This window comes from Chanos chanos, chromosome 5 (genome assembly GCF_902362185.1).
Source record: "Chanos chanos chromosome 5, fChaCha1.1, whole genome shotgun sequence".
NCBI lineage: Eukaryota > Metazoa > Chordata > Actinopteri > Gonorynchiformes > Chanidae > Chanos > Chanos chanos.
In genome coordinates this window covers 18422646-18437760 of record NC_044499.1, presented here as the reverse complement: position 1 = coordinate 18437760, position 15115 = coordinate 18422646, and the positions used below count along the sequence as shown (strand labels likewise).

General features: G+C 41.2%; 1 protein-coding gene across 2 annotated transcripts; it reads right to left on the bottom strand.

Annotated features, from left to right (window-relative positions):
* Positions 1-1132: 1132 nt before the first annotated feature.
* Positions 1133-15115, bottom strand: pkn2a (protein kinase N2a). 2 transcript variants are annotated; one of them, XM_030773270.1, is made up of 22 exons: positions 14905-15115; positions 11164-11465; positions 8657-8798; positions 7531-7660; positions 7038-7183; positions 6416-6629; positions 6010-6195; positions 5717-5826; positions 5423-5566; positions 5006-5081; positions 4568-4718; positions 4305-4428; positions 3813-3949; positions 3592-3691; positions 3406-3497; positions 3057-3233; positions 2705-2767; positions 2499-2575; positions 2252-2394; positions 1849-1956; positions 1516-1596; positions 1133-1401 (listed from the first exon to the last, which is right to left on the bottom strand). In XM_030773270.1, the coding sequence occupies exons 1-22, from the start codon at positions 14923-14925 to the stop codon at positions 1198-1200; spliced, it is 2928 nt and encodes a 975-aa protein (XP_030629130.1). In that variant the 5' UTR covers positions 14926-15115; the 3' UTR covers positions 1133-1197. The 2 variants fall into 2 exon arrangements, with proteins under 2 accessions (XP_030629130.1, XP_030629129.1); XM_030773269.1 differs by having other exon boundaries at positions 8657-8811; positions 11165-11465.

Here is a 15115-nt window from a genome sequence, read left to right as displayed (position 1 = left end):
ATGAGGTGGGATGGAGATACTCTGATGTTTTCAAAACTCTGAACAGTTCTTCAGGGCTAACGTCAGACAGCTTCAACCTAGTACAGAAAAAGGCTTTTCTCTCGGTTGGTCGGGTTTCAGAAAATCTTAATGAAACACTTGAGACAACTGGTATCACAAATGTTAGGAAGTTGCTCTTTCATGGTTTTCTTCTCTTTTTTCTTTTTTTTTTTTTTGAGATTTAAGATTTACAGTGGTATCATTAAGCAGTATATATCAGCTGAATAAATGTTCTTATTAATTTACAGGCTGAAATGCTTGACTGGCCACATTCTTTTTCTGAAACAGACCAAAGAGCAACTGAAGTTCCGTGTCTTATTAGGTGTACTTTATAATTGTTATTTTTTACATTCAAATGGTAAAGTCCAGAAATATCCCAATCAGTTGGGCTGCTCGCTTTCGGTCACCTACTCTTACTGTCATTTACATTTAAATATTCATTTGTTGCCCTTAAAAACAGATTACTGTGAATTTAGTGAACTGATAATATGGAATAACATGCGTTTTCCTGTGCTGGTGCATAGGAAACAATCAGTATCCATGAAACATAATTGTCAGAGGATGTACAACTTAAATATGTTCAGATCTTAAAAAGGGCAAACTTACACTGAATGTTAATGACATTACCAATACTCAACACCAGTCAGCTGATTTATCACCTTAAAAAGACAGCGCATCAGAGCTGTCTGAATCACTGCGGTGTCATGACACAAAGCAGCGGCTTTGAGGACAGACAGACCGTCATGTTTGGGCAGGGCAGAAGGCGCAGAAGAGAAAAGTCCTCGGTAACGCAAGCTTATTGGGAGTTTCAGCGCTTATGGGTTTTTCTTTTTTTTTCTTTTTTTTGGTGTTAATGGGTTTTCTCCCCCACTCAGAAGCAGGAACGTGTGCAGAAATCTTCCTTTTCTTCACTGTGCTGGGAAAGCATTTTTTTCCCCTGCTATTTCAATTTTCTTCATATATTTAAAATACGTTTGTAGAAGGGAACACGGTGTCTCTAAAAAAAAAAAACAAAGGCACTGAGTGCAACAGGCTTCATATCATTCACACACTCCAGCTTCTTGGAGAAAGTGTGATGTTTTGGAGGTGGAGACACAGTCAGTGCTGTGACAGTTCACAGTATTGGGTGGGAGGGGAGGGGGGGTTATCACAACATGGCTAACACCAGTCAGCGATGTAGTCAAAGTCTGAGAACATCTCCTGTTCCTCCTGGCTCAACGGCCGAGGCTCTCTGGGCGGGGTCAGGACCGGCGCCTCTGACGTAAACTCCTCGTCAAAGTTACTGACATCATTAGAGCCATGGATGGTTGGTACGAACGGAGGCTTCACCCTCTTGGCAAGTAATCCATTCCAATCAATGTTCTTCAGGAAAATGGGGAAACAAGACAAACATACATTAGACAATGGCTTCAATATGTATGGTAAAGTATGCCCAATCAATCATTTATATTTCATATACATATATCCTTTACTTACTCTGAAGAACAAATGTTTCTTTACTTCTTCAGCATCCTTCTCTCCGGCACCAAGTCGTCTCTCTGGATTTCTCCTCAGAAGCTATAAACAAAACCAAGATAAAAGTAGGCCTATGTGTTACGGGCTGACACGACTTGTTTACATTTCCAAACACACAGAGCAGGCTGGCAGATGAAATCAGTACTGATAAACTGAGCCTTTTATATTTATCTGTTTAGGATGTGCTCATTTCCACAGCAACTTAAAAAAAATTACATACAGCTGAGTGGAGTGTGTAACTTACAAAAAAAAGATATCTGATAAAAGATAAAAGATAAAAAGCGTGAAACCGACCCGTCGCATGATCGTGATGGCTTCTGTCGAGAGGAACCTGGGATAGCGAACTTCATCATTAACAATGCTGTCAAACACCTCCTCCTCATCATCCCCAGGGAACGGAGACTACAGGTGCACAAATTTAAAGACGAGTCAATATTGGAACAGGTATCCCACGTTCCCACTGTTAATGTTAACAGTGTTAATGATTGGCTACCATAAATCATTAACATTCTGTGCCCCCAAAAGTGAGTGTGTTTTCATTCTTTCAGCGGTTGACATATACAAGAGACTGGAACCATTACTTTGTTACATATGAGCTCTATGTTACAATGTGACACCTCTTTAGAACGCCTGTGTTTCACGAGGATCAGAAAAAGAGAAGAAAAAAAAAAAAAAAAAGAGGGGGGAGGGGCCTTACCTCTCCAACCAGCATCTCAAATATAAGCACCCCGAGGCCCCACCAGTCCACAGCTCGTGTGTACGACGTTTCTGTCAACACCTCAGGGGCCAGGAACTCGGGCGTGCCACAGAAGGTACTCGTTCTGTCCCTAAAGCCCATTCCTGATAGGCAAGTCGTCACACATGAATACTTATATAAAATATAAAATGTCAAAATGAATGAGTATCTTTACGGATGGCACTCAGCCACGACACTGATTCTTTACCTTCTTTGCAGAGACCGAAGTCTGCAATTTTAACATAGCCTTCAGTGTCCAGAAGCAGGTTATCCAGCTTGAGATCTCTGTGGATTATACAATGACGCCTCAGTCAATATCACAAAATTCACCTCTGTAAGGAATGAGGGATTAGCTGTATGCAGGGAGAACTGATCCTCTGGGAGCAAAACCTAAAGAATCATGGGACTGCTTACCTGTACACAATCTTATGTTCATGTAAAAACTGTAATCCCAGGACTACACAAGCTGCATAAAACCTATGAGGAGAGACAATCAAAAAGCTGAAAACACCAACTGTTAATCTGACGGCAAAGTTTACTGGGTATTAAAATCATACTAGCGCTCACTACTGACAGAAACACACATGAACAAGAAAAACACTCCATACATATCTGTGAATATGTGTCAATAACAAGGATTTCAGTATCAAGATCTGCACAAGTCGTAACACATTTTCCATCTAATCAGAGACTAGACTAGGCTATTGGTGTATCCTAACATTCCTGTGTGTCGGGTTGGACGTGGACTTCGTAGGAGATGACTCACGAGGCGCGCGGCTCTGAGAAGACATCAGCGTGGATGTGCATCATCAGATCTCCTCCTGCTGCGTACTCCATCACAAAACATACGTGTTCCTTGGTCTGAAAGCAGGCAAAGAGGTTCACCAGGAAAGGATGACGCACGCTATTCACCGTCTCGAAAATCCGCTTCTCGCACATGAGACTGAGGGGACGGAGCAGAGATAAAACAGACCAAGAGGTGAGAGAAGAGACAGCAAAGAATATCCTAAACCATTTTAATGTTCATCACAATGGAAAAACAGAGGACATTTTCAAACTAAATAAAAAAAAAATACCCCTTATTGCGACATGTAAAATGGTGAAAAACCTCGTACCTGTCAACTTCATCACGAGCAACAATGTCTCCTTTCTTCAGTGCCTTGATGGCAAACATCTCTCCTGTGTTAATGTACTCAGCAAGTAATACCTATATTAACAAATAATGATATCGATAATGATATCGATACAAGCATACAGGTGACAGAAGAGGAATGAGGGTAACAATATATGTGTCCAGTTACCTTTCCAAAGTGGCCACGACCTAACACAGCTACACATTTAAAGTCTTTGAAACTAAAATGAAATTGTTCCTCTTCTTCTTCTTCTTCTTCTTCATGTTCCCTGAACAGGAAAAATACCAAAACAAAAGTAATTGGAGACGGAGGCTGGAGGGCAGAGACAAGGAAATGTGGAATAAAGAAAGAAATAACAAAAACAAATGAAAATAATGTTTGTAGCTCACCTTACTTCTGTCTCCTTTTGTACAGTTATAAGCTCTAAATCTGGCTGCTCAATCTCGTGTTGCACTATGTCCTGGAGGTCAGGTTTTACTACCACGCTATTCCTGTCGTTCAGGAAGTCAAATGTCGCCAAGGCTTCCTGTACAGAGAAACTTCCATGTAAGGTGGAGGTACTGACTTGAAAAAGCCTGTGGAATTACATCAGCTGTTGATCTAATCTTCAAGATGGAAACAGAATAGCCATTATCTTTGTTTTAATAGAAACACTTAGACAGGCATTTCCTTTCCTTAAACCTGTGCAAAATGGAAATATGACAGAATGCCCATGAATGAAGATATTTATCCTCCTCTGAGTTTACATACCGCTGACACCTCTAACAGTCTCTTTCTAGAAACTGGCGGTCTTGGGTACAGCCAAATACATAGCAGGGCATCTCCCGTTTAAAATCTCGTAACTAATTTTGCCTGTAATCTCTGTTTCACTGTGTAATTACCTGTACTGGATCTTCACTGTGTGTTTTGTCCTCTGGCAGTGGCTTTCTGATATTGGCTGGGGAATAATGCTTTGGACCAGGTGTAGGCTCTTTATCAAAGTCCAACTTAGTCACTGTTAGGTCACTGCACGGTAAATCACATCACACTGTCAATGTCACACAAAACGATCTGTCTTCAGGTCTTCCTTAAGAAAATGACACATTTACCACAATCTGTGCCTGTATCCTAGCTTCTCTGTGTATATATGACCATCTGTATGTACCTGGAAGGGGTGGGGGAAGCAGGGTCATTGCTAGGCCCCGTGTCTGTGACCTGTGGACTGAAGGAGTTGACGGAAGGGATGGCTCTCCTCACTAGCCGGCCCCAGGTGGCAATGTTGATGTTCATCTGCGGGGCCCGCAGGAAGGTTTTCCCTGAGGATGAAGGAGCCAATGAGAGATCAAAGTAAGGGCACTTTTAACACTCCCAAAAACCACTTAGATCAGAGTGAGATAAACATAACATAATGAAGGAATTCGTCGTCAAATAGTCTTTGATACATTAAAGAGGAAAGAGGTAAGTGTGTTACTTATAAACAACAAACAGTGCCAGTTAATTCGCAAGCACTACCGACTGCTACGCGTTTGCATTTAAGATGTAATATCAAATATTTCACAAACATGATATAGAACAAAATTTAACAAACAAAACCAGGCATCACCTTGCTGCTTTGAGAAAATTTTCTTTTGCCTTTGGAGTTTGGTCCTTCGTTCAATGACAGGATTAAAAAATGTTACCTGTAGAACAAGAGAGCAACAAAATCTATCAAAACTGACCACAACACAGTGTGAGGTTCATTTAAAAAAAATCTGTCATGTTGGTTTGCACAGAGTAAGATTCTAGATTCTAGAGATTCTAAGATTCTAGAACACACACTAATATATTCAACCACTCTTTTAACAGGCCTCTAAAAATAGCCAATAATAGTCATGTAGTGTGCACTCCCAGTAAAGGACAGTGGGTGTAATGGATTCCATTAAGGTTTTCTCAGATGCACCAGCAGGCTATTCAGGGGCTGCATGTGGGAATGTTGTGGTCGATAGTGGAGGGAATGGGAAGGTCAACACTGTAAATGTACCTCTGCAAACAGAGTTCCCTGTGGCTCAAGGTAAAGGCACATTCCATGCCGCTGGTTGTCCAGGAAGTCCTCCAGTCGGAGGAACTTTACAGCACAAAGGGAACGCCAGTCTCTCCAATAAACAGAAATCTCCAGTTCCCGAGACTATAAGTTTAAAAAAAGGAAAAAAGACACAGTATAAAGAAAATTTCTTCTGAAATAAAAAGAACAAACAAATATATATTATGGAATTAATAGGCACCAGTGAAATTAGTGATACATACTTTCAGTATTGTGTGTGAGTGTGTGATTTACCCGGTCAAGCTCCAATGTAAACTTCTGGTCCCATGACTGATTACTAACAGGTTTCCAGCTTGTCTGTCCCACTACTGTATTGTCAAGTTTCAGCACGGCACTGATCTCATCTAGAGGGTAACAGATGCACAGACAGCAAAACATTCACTGAGGACAGACTCCTTTAGCAAGATGCCATAAAAAGAGTCACTTCTACCAAGGTAGTGTATTCAACTAATAAAAATTAAACACGCAAATCCAAAATTTTTCAAACCCAATACAATTTAGCATTTATTCCTTAAGCATCACTCAACTGGACAGGTCGTCATTTTTGGAGAAGTTGCGAGCACTGGTCCCTCTGCTCCGACTTCCACGACTCATGAAAGACGAACGTGTATCACTGGGACTCCACCCCGGCAGAGGCACGGACGTGGCCTTAGAGCGACCTGGAACATTCTCCAGCAAGTCCTGGCAACCCATCAGTCTGACCTCTAACGTGCCTGTTTAGGTCCATGACAAACATATCACATTATCACTTTCTGAGGAAAAAGAGAGGTCTCCTGGATCCGTTTTATTCTTTTTAGCACAAATGAGCTACACATCACAGAGATACCATAGTGAAAACCCCGTAGCATACAAGGTAGCAGGGAGAATCACAGTAAACCATGGCCATTGAGAATGGCCTGAGATAAACTCGAGGGTTTGGGGATGTTCCCTTGCCTGTGAGGGCTGCAGGTTTGGTCACGGTGCTGTACTGGTTTGGCGACGATATGATGCTCTGTCGCGGACTGAGCGCGGGCGAGGCCATCAGAGATAACTCCTCCATGATGACACTGCTCTTTGGGTGGTTCTTAGGAAGTTCACTCAGTCTCTGCTCCAGAGAATACTTCAAAAGATCCAACTTCTGATTGGATTCATTGAACCTGGCTTGGGCCTGGACAGAACGAAGATTGGACAAGAGAACAACAACAACAAAGAGAAATAGCAGGGAGGGAAAAAAAAATTAGACTTGTGATGCAGTCTCACATATGACAACCCCTTTTTTCCGTGACTGCTATTCATCTGCATCAGAACTAACCCACTGGGCAATTTACAGGATGTGTTCAATTCTAAGGAAAGAATGTTGCTCCTGCCTGTGAGAATACAGATGCATGAAAACATCCGATGTCACAGTTGAAATAGCAATAGCCTCACCACACATTTTTCAAGCATCTCGTTGTACTGATCTGCTCCATATACTAAAGAGCCATACATTTATCATAGCGTTGTCTGAGGAGCAGTTATTACTTTGTAAGGTAACAGTAACATGAAACCAGATCACTGACGCGGCTAGATGGTGTACCTCAGAGTAAGTCTTCTTTTCTGCCAGCTTGCCAGATCCCAAGAGCTTCATTACATTCTTGGCACCCTCTGCAACAGCATACTCTATCCGTGTGTGATGACACAATTCCTCCACCCGCAGGTCCAGTGGGCTGATGATGGGCTTGGCTGGAGAGACCACAGGCAACAACAGCTCATTAGAGACAATAAGGACAATAGGTTTGTCTTTTATGTCGGGTGCTCTAAGGTCCGTGGGTTTCTCGGTCACTTATGTCATACGTTATCATTATCATATCTTATATCTTGAAACATCTTTGTCACTTATTTCGTCAGTGTCTCTTGTCACTTTAATAGAAACTTTTTTTTTTTTTGTCATTTGTTCTCTTTTCTTCCTATTTAATCGTGGCCAATTCCTTTGTATTTCTGTTCCCCTACGCCGGCTGGAGAGGGCGTAGACTGCATATGTAGACCATCATGAGTGGGGTTGACTGGAGTACACAGTGAGATGGACTAACCCATGACATCATTGCTGTCAAAGCTCATGTCAGTGGTCTGGCTGGCTTTCAGGATCTGCATCCTGATAAACTCAATCTTTGTCTTGCTGTCCTGGAGCATCTGCTGTGCAGTCGCCAGCAACTTACGATCCTGTGGAAAAGGGGGGGGGGGCATTAAAACCAATATGGTAATTCTGAATTAGGAATGAGTGCATAGAAATAGCAGCAAAGATCTCCTTATCACTGCTCTGATAAAAGGATTTGAGCCAGTTGCAGTTATATAGTTCAGCAGATCCTATTAAAGGAACATTAGTGTCAAAATCTGCAAAAGAAACAAAAATTTATGATAACTATAAACATTCCAAAACACATTTAATTATTAACTGAATTATTCCTCTTATTGTGGTTGTTTTTGTTTTAGTACTAAGCTGACATGCTTTAAGTAAAGCGAATACTGAATGAGTTCACACAAAGCCAAGACCACAGACGCTCTCAAAACGATGACAAGTTCTTATTGGGAACACCCTCGTGTGAACTGGCCAAAGAGTAAACAAAATTCCTGACAAATTCCACCAGCAGTTACCGTGATTCCTCCGGCAGTCACCGTGCTACCGGTATGTGAGAAGGAGAGGCTTCCGTTTACCAGTCATTTCCTGGTTGACATCAGTCTCCTTCATTTCCCACAGGATAGCGCTGCACATGCAGACAGCTACACTGGTGCTCTGTGCTAATGCTTCACATCCTGACAGAGAGAGTGTGTAGCCTGAGGGGGTTGTCGTACACTTAGGGTCAGTCTTTGTACCCCCAAAACTTTCTCGGTCTCTGGTTACTGCATTTAAAAGGACCACGGTAACACTGTGGATCGAGAGCACTGTGCTCACATTATCAAACTAAAAAAAAACATGGCAGAATTACTAACTTGGAAAAACGACACATAGCTAATAATTTGATGAAATGCTGCGAGCTTTGATTATATCATTTCAGCGTTGCCAAATTCATATATATCCCTGTTTTCTCTGAAGCATTACAGGGGACACAGTCTGTTATGGAGCATTCATAATCACACTTTGTTGCCACTGTCTTGTACACCACCAGGCTGAAGCCTACGGCAAAAACATTACACGGAGTAAGACCAATGACAGATTACCTTTGAGGAGCCATTTGAATACATCTGGATCATGTTCTCGGCCCCTTGTTTAACTTTCAGCTCAATATCAATTTGTTTCTTCAGGGCAGCTAGTCGGCTGCTGCTAGTGCATGTTCGCGGCTCACTGTTGGGGGTGTCTGGCGTTAGGGGGCATTCTGTGGGCGGGGGGGGGGGGGGGGGGGGGGGGACAGACAGGACTGAATTAAGGACAGTGAAAATAAAAACCTTCACAATCTTTTCTGAGTTTTTAAATGTGCTTTGCAATCTTTTCTTACAATATCTGTGCAGTTTTTTTAATACAAAATAAAATTGATTTATGGAATTTAAGTTTAAGTAGAAAAGTTTAACTGGAGAAACAGAAAGACATCTTTGTAGTTTGCAGTTCAGATGGGCATTTTACAATACTTTCTCAATTAAAAAAATAACCAAAATGTATAAAAGAGATACTAAACAAAACTGAATGTGTACTCAAACTTGGAAAGTCACAATACATTTCGTAATTTACACACAAAAATAGCTATGACAGGCTGCAAACTGACAGGCTAAAATGTGAAATCCATTTGCATGATTGGAGTGCATTCCATAGATCTGGCACAAGAAAAACACAAGTTTTTTCAAAGTTCAAAGAACTTGAAATTTCTTCCCATTGCCTTGGGGACATTGAGGTTGACACATATATATGCATATATACTAGGGAGAACCTGAAAACAAAAGTATCCCCCTGTAATTTCAGTTAAGCCACAGTGCTGAAGGATGAGCTCACTGTTTTCATGTCCTGACTAGAACACAGCTATAGTGTTCTGTGCTGAGCTCTGAGCTGTTTTCCATTTACACAGGTGGATGAAACCAGCCTAATTTCAGCAGTAAGGCGTATCTCTCGCGGCGTTGCTGCAAACAACACAAAACTACGCTCAGCCAAAAATCCAAATAAGGAACAGAGCGACAACATGGGGTCACTCAAGTTAACTGAAATGAAGTCACATTCTGATTTGGGCCATGGTAGCAAGAGATAGGATCCAGCTGATCGAGAATCTGCCATCCAAACACCAGCCAAATAACGAAAAGATTCAGGATAACCAAGAATTGTTCTGAAGTGGTGAAATTAAAATGGCATAATTGAGGTATTTCCCACCAGAGGCTAGGGACAGTACTGTCTTGGGGACAGTATATGAGAAATGAGCTTTTACACATGACTTAAGTGTGAGACAGACGTCTAAGCTGGAGCACTAATGGGAATGTAGAACTGCCTAGGGCTCTCTGATTCATCTAATTACATGTTAATATTGTAGTTTCTGGAAACAGACCTTGAAATACTCGGAGCTGCACATTAACATAACTTTCAATACCCAAAAGACAATGACCAAGCTCCTCGAATCACACACCTTTTGAAACTCAACACTCAACACCCAAAGAAAATTTCCAGGCTCTTCTAATCATAGACTGTTTAACGCTAAAGAGGTGACAATCATCTTGCTAGTGTTCCTAATGCAGTAACATAAAAGTGAATGAACCCAAAAAGGTTACATGGCATTCAGTTGATAATCGAGCATTAAGCTAAATTCCATAAAAGTTCTGGAAAGTCAAGCTGTTGGTTTCAGGCCAGATCTTTAAGATGGAGTAGATGCATGTGACTAAAGGGAGTAAAATCAGTGTGTGGTCCTCAAAAATAGAACAGTACATTTTTAACCCCCGTCAACAGTGAATGTGACACAGAGAGAGAGAGAGAGAGAGAGAGAGAGGGAGAGGGAGAGGGAGAGAGAGAGAGAGAAGGAGAGAGAGAAAGGCCACTGTGCAGCCCTTTGACACCCTTGTCGTGTTCAGACACATGCCCATGGAACTGCTGCTGAACTCAGGTCAGTGGGCACAGCCATAAACCAGAGAGACCAAGGCAGTGGTGTGATGCTACACGACATTCTTGTCCTGATGCGTCACTGAACAAAAGCCCTTTTTCATCAGATAAGGGTTCCATGAAAGAGGCTAAATTTGTTTCCACTTAACAGTTTAGCCACTCAGTCAGGTCACACACAGATAACCATAATTCTGTAGGACAGTGTCATTCGTAAAGACAAGAGTCTGTGAGGAAACATCTAAAATAATGCAAACTTTTGTTTTTGTCAATTGTGGCACATCTCAACTGTCATTTCAATGTTCCTTGGAAACCGATTAACATGATATGTTACAATATGTCCTATGTGGTAAAGAAAAGCAGTTTTACTGAGTACAAAGAGGAAGAAATCTAAAAGTGTTCTAGAGTACCTCAGCTTATTAAATATAATTACAACCTATTCAATCACATGAGAGCCTGGAGTTCATTATTTGTTTTAAAACCGCTGACGGCTAACTCCAATTTTCCAACGCTGCACTTCATCGCCTGAAGCTTAAAGCTTGAAAATTTGCAGCTCGAAGTGGAAGAGTAAAGTAGAGCCAAGTCCAATTCCAGTAGCACCGTTTCTTAGCAAGATTGAATGTTTGGCCAGGAGAAAAGGCACTAAAACCATTAAGCATTACCTAAGTGGAGATCCTCTGGCTCTTTCACCACAATGTGAGCATTGAGCTCTTGAAGCTCCTGATGCAGTTCCTCCACCTTCTTATTAGACTTCTTCAGCATGTTATCCACGTACGCCAGCCTCTTCTTGTCAGTGGTAACTTTACGTAGGTTTTCCGCTCCCTCCTTTATCTTCAGTTCTTTGCGGATCTCGCGTTTTATCTGTTCCTTGATCTCTTCCAGTTTCTGCTGCACCATGGTGTCTGATAGATCAAGGTTGTGCCCAAAGCCCAGCTCTGATACCATGTGACCCCTGACATCTCCCTAGAGAGGGAAAAAAAAATAAAAACAACACAGTAGATTGAGAGGGGTACGTCTAAAATCAATCGGGTTCATTTATAGATCTCAGATGAGTTACTGCCGATACTCTAAAATATTTCAGAGGTCCAACAGTCAAACAAGTTCAAATTGTGTTCAATCAGATATTTGAGATTCCCTTAGACACAGTGCTCTATTGTAGACCGAGAAGTTAAACAACTCATATGAAAATGTCATAAATCAAAGAGGTCATTCTGTATTTAAACTATGAAGGAGGGACTCATACTCACAGACAAGGAGAAAACACACTGGCCTAAAAATCAAATCTGCCCTCGCTCTAAGGAATCAAACGGCTATGACTTCTGCTCATGTCAGAAGTTACTCTGTAATTTGATTTGATGTGGGATATTTTTCATGCTACTTTCAGAATACAATACCTATCATTTCATTGCGGTTAAGACTGATTGCCATCATGTGCTGTTACCAACTGAAAATAATGTACGGTCTCTAAAGATAACTTCAAAGTCAAAGAATCCACGCTTTGAATGAGCTACTCCTTTGAATGTGCATTATGCATCACTGGCTATGCATATAATAAAACTGCACGATACAAATATTATACAACACAATGTAATAAGTATAACTGGGCCTTAAAACTTATACAGTCTGATTTATCATAAATGACCCTTACAAAAGAGGGCTAACTGAATCACACAATCAAATGACTCCTGTAGAGATTCTTTATCACATGTTACAGCACATGTGAACAAGTTAGTTGTAAACAAACTTATTCTTGGAGGATACTCCACAAGTGAGCGGAGCTTTGTCTCTTTAACCGCATTAATAACAGTGACGTCACAAACAAGTCCACGCTTGTTTAAAAGTTGCGCTCTTTGCTCGCCTCCTTTAACCAAAATGGTCGCAAATGTTTTTCTTTTTGCAAATCAGGGTTATCCTCCTCTCAAACCTTCATAACCACCACCTGCAGTAACATGAGTCAGCACCAGGCAGTCCTCATCTCCCACTGCTCCTCCACACATCATCCCTGACATCAGAGCAGCCAATCAGATGCCTGAGTGGGGGAGGCAAGTCACATTGAGCTTATCAGTCCCTCAGGTTACAGGAAAGGCAGTTTGGACAGGACCAGATCTCACTGTTGGGGAAAGCGGTGCCTTAAAATAGAGGTGGAAGTAAAGGAAATCCAAACTGAGTGCACCTCTTTTTGGGGGAGGGTAATGGTGTTGGATGGGACACTACAGAGTGAGGGGAAGAACAGGGGCTTGAAGTGAACTACTTTACTTGGTATATTTAACTGAGGTGTAAGAGTAATGCAGAGTTAAGTACTGCCAAGAAATACCCCCAAATTAATGTTAAATATTCCCTCATATGCACTTAGGATTTAGTTATTCCAACAGGTAAGCAGTGGAGGGGACTTTGTGCAAATAAGCTGCATTTGAAAACATTCTTCCCTTTACATGCTGTATAAAACTGTGTTCTGGTGTCTGGTTGTGCACTGCAAAACTGTCTTCCCCAAAGCCTTGTTCCTCTGTACAGTCTTAACACACTCAAGGCAGGTTTTATATCTCTTGGCAGTCTAAGCTTCCTTGCAAAGTGACTCATAGGTAAAATAGAGGTCACTGTATGGTGGCCATACATTTCCAGTAATACCTCCAAAAAGAAAAAAAGTCTAATTTGGTTTGCTCTTAGCCTTCTGTAACCGTAGCTAGAGTAATGAGACAAAGCGTCTCAGTGGAGCTGCGTAAGAGTATAATCAACTAAAAAAGCTGTACGGAGCAATTTCAATATTACTGAAAATGAAAATAACTTCACAGTGAAAATCTGTAACCACAGTCATTCTACAGTTATCCCTGCCCTATGCTCTAGCAGTGAGCTAATCTAAAATGTTGACTTCAGAGAAAGAGTATTCCCGTAATAGATTAGTTCCCTTAATCTCCACTCACCTCTTAACACATAGAACTAAATATTTTTATTATCTAAAGGAGTGTTTCCTAGTGAATTGGTTTTCCACATTCTCGACGACTCCCACCACAAACTGATGCCAATTCAAGCAGCAGTTACTCCCTCTCTTTTTGTTATGCACTTTGGCCACTTAGACTGCATGAAAATTGCAACAATGCTGACGAAACACGTTTCAGTGACAACACTGTCATTTACAGGGTAAATGATGCGTTGTGCAAACTCTCTGGTCCTCCCCTCTACTAATCAAAAACACAACGAGCCATCTCATGATCATGCCATTTTGCTCAGACATGACATCTACCAGAACACAACTCTGTTCTGATTGTTACTTGGTTAATAATGCACCCTTTAAAACATTCTGCCGTTTCTCCTTGAAGAGTGAGGGTCTCAGAGGAAAACCCCTCATCATTTCAATTCGCGTATAAAAAAATACACAGAGATCGGTACACATGAAAATTGCACCATACAGACTTTAAAAAGCAATCTGTTAGTCAAACGGAAGGTTTTTAAAAAAATCAGATGATTCAACAAATATCACGTTACCCTTCAGTACTGGGTTTAATGAGGGGCTGACTGTCTAAACATTACTCTAATTGGTTCGGTGTTGCTTCCGTCAAGTTTTATTGAGATAACGGTGTCCATTAATTTGATGAAAAGGTACACAAAGCAGATACGCTTCTATTCAGAGTTCATGATACATCCTACATTACAGTCGCTGGGCATGTTCAGGGTTTGAACAAAGTTGTGTAAATGTAAAATTAAATTATAATCGTTTAATTCTAAAGGAGACAATCACCAGCTTGATAAGCGTTCAGCAAAACAATATTTTCGGGTTCCTGACAACCCTAAAGTTTATTATGGACATGGGTAACGAGACACTCCGCTATCAGCGCTGAGAAGTAATCCCCTCCTAGATTACAAAGTTTATGCGGGTTTGCTGCATTGGAAAGGAGGTAGGAGTTAAATCAGTCCAGCTGATGACGGCGAAATGAACAGAAATAAATTTTCACAGAGGATACTATGCTCTCTGGTAGCATACACATCCGAACAAGCTTATTTCTCCTTAGACATAGCCTGCTGCTTTTTAAGATCTCTGCTTAATACAATTATCCGATAAACAATCAACCAAACCTTACGTTTACCATAGCACTAATGTTATTTTTCCAGCCGCAAGAAAGAGCAAATGAACATTACTTCAAATACTATGATCTAACAGGACAGACCTAAGCAACGGTTTACATAGCCACTGTCATAAATGTTTTCCAGGCCCGAATCCCTGCTTCCCATGTAGTTTATGAGCGACGCGATGGAGAAAGTAAACTCTTTCACAAAGTTTTGCTCGCCGAAAACAATGTTTTGCATGGACAGCATGTCAAATAACTATTCTTACAAGAACTCTCACGCCCTCCAGAACACAAAGATCATTATTAAAACATTCATAACAACAGTTGTTAAGTTTTCCTACCTGCATGGGATCAGCGGCCATCTTGGCTCTCAACTTTGAATCAAACTCTACGGGGAAGGGGAGGTGAGTTACTCCAAAAACAAGCTTATTAATGTCTACCTCTTAAACAATAAAATGTACTCGCTGACCATAACGATGGTCAGCCAGGAAACACAGGACTCTCCATGGTGGAATTCTTGTTTGTCACTAATTATAGGAGTATGAGAAGGCA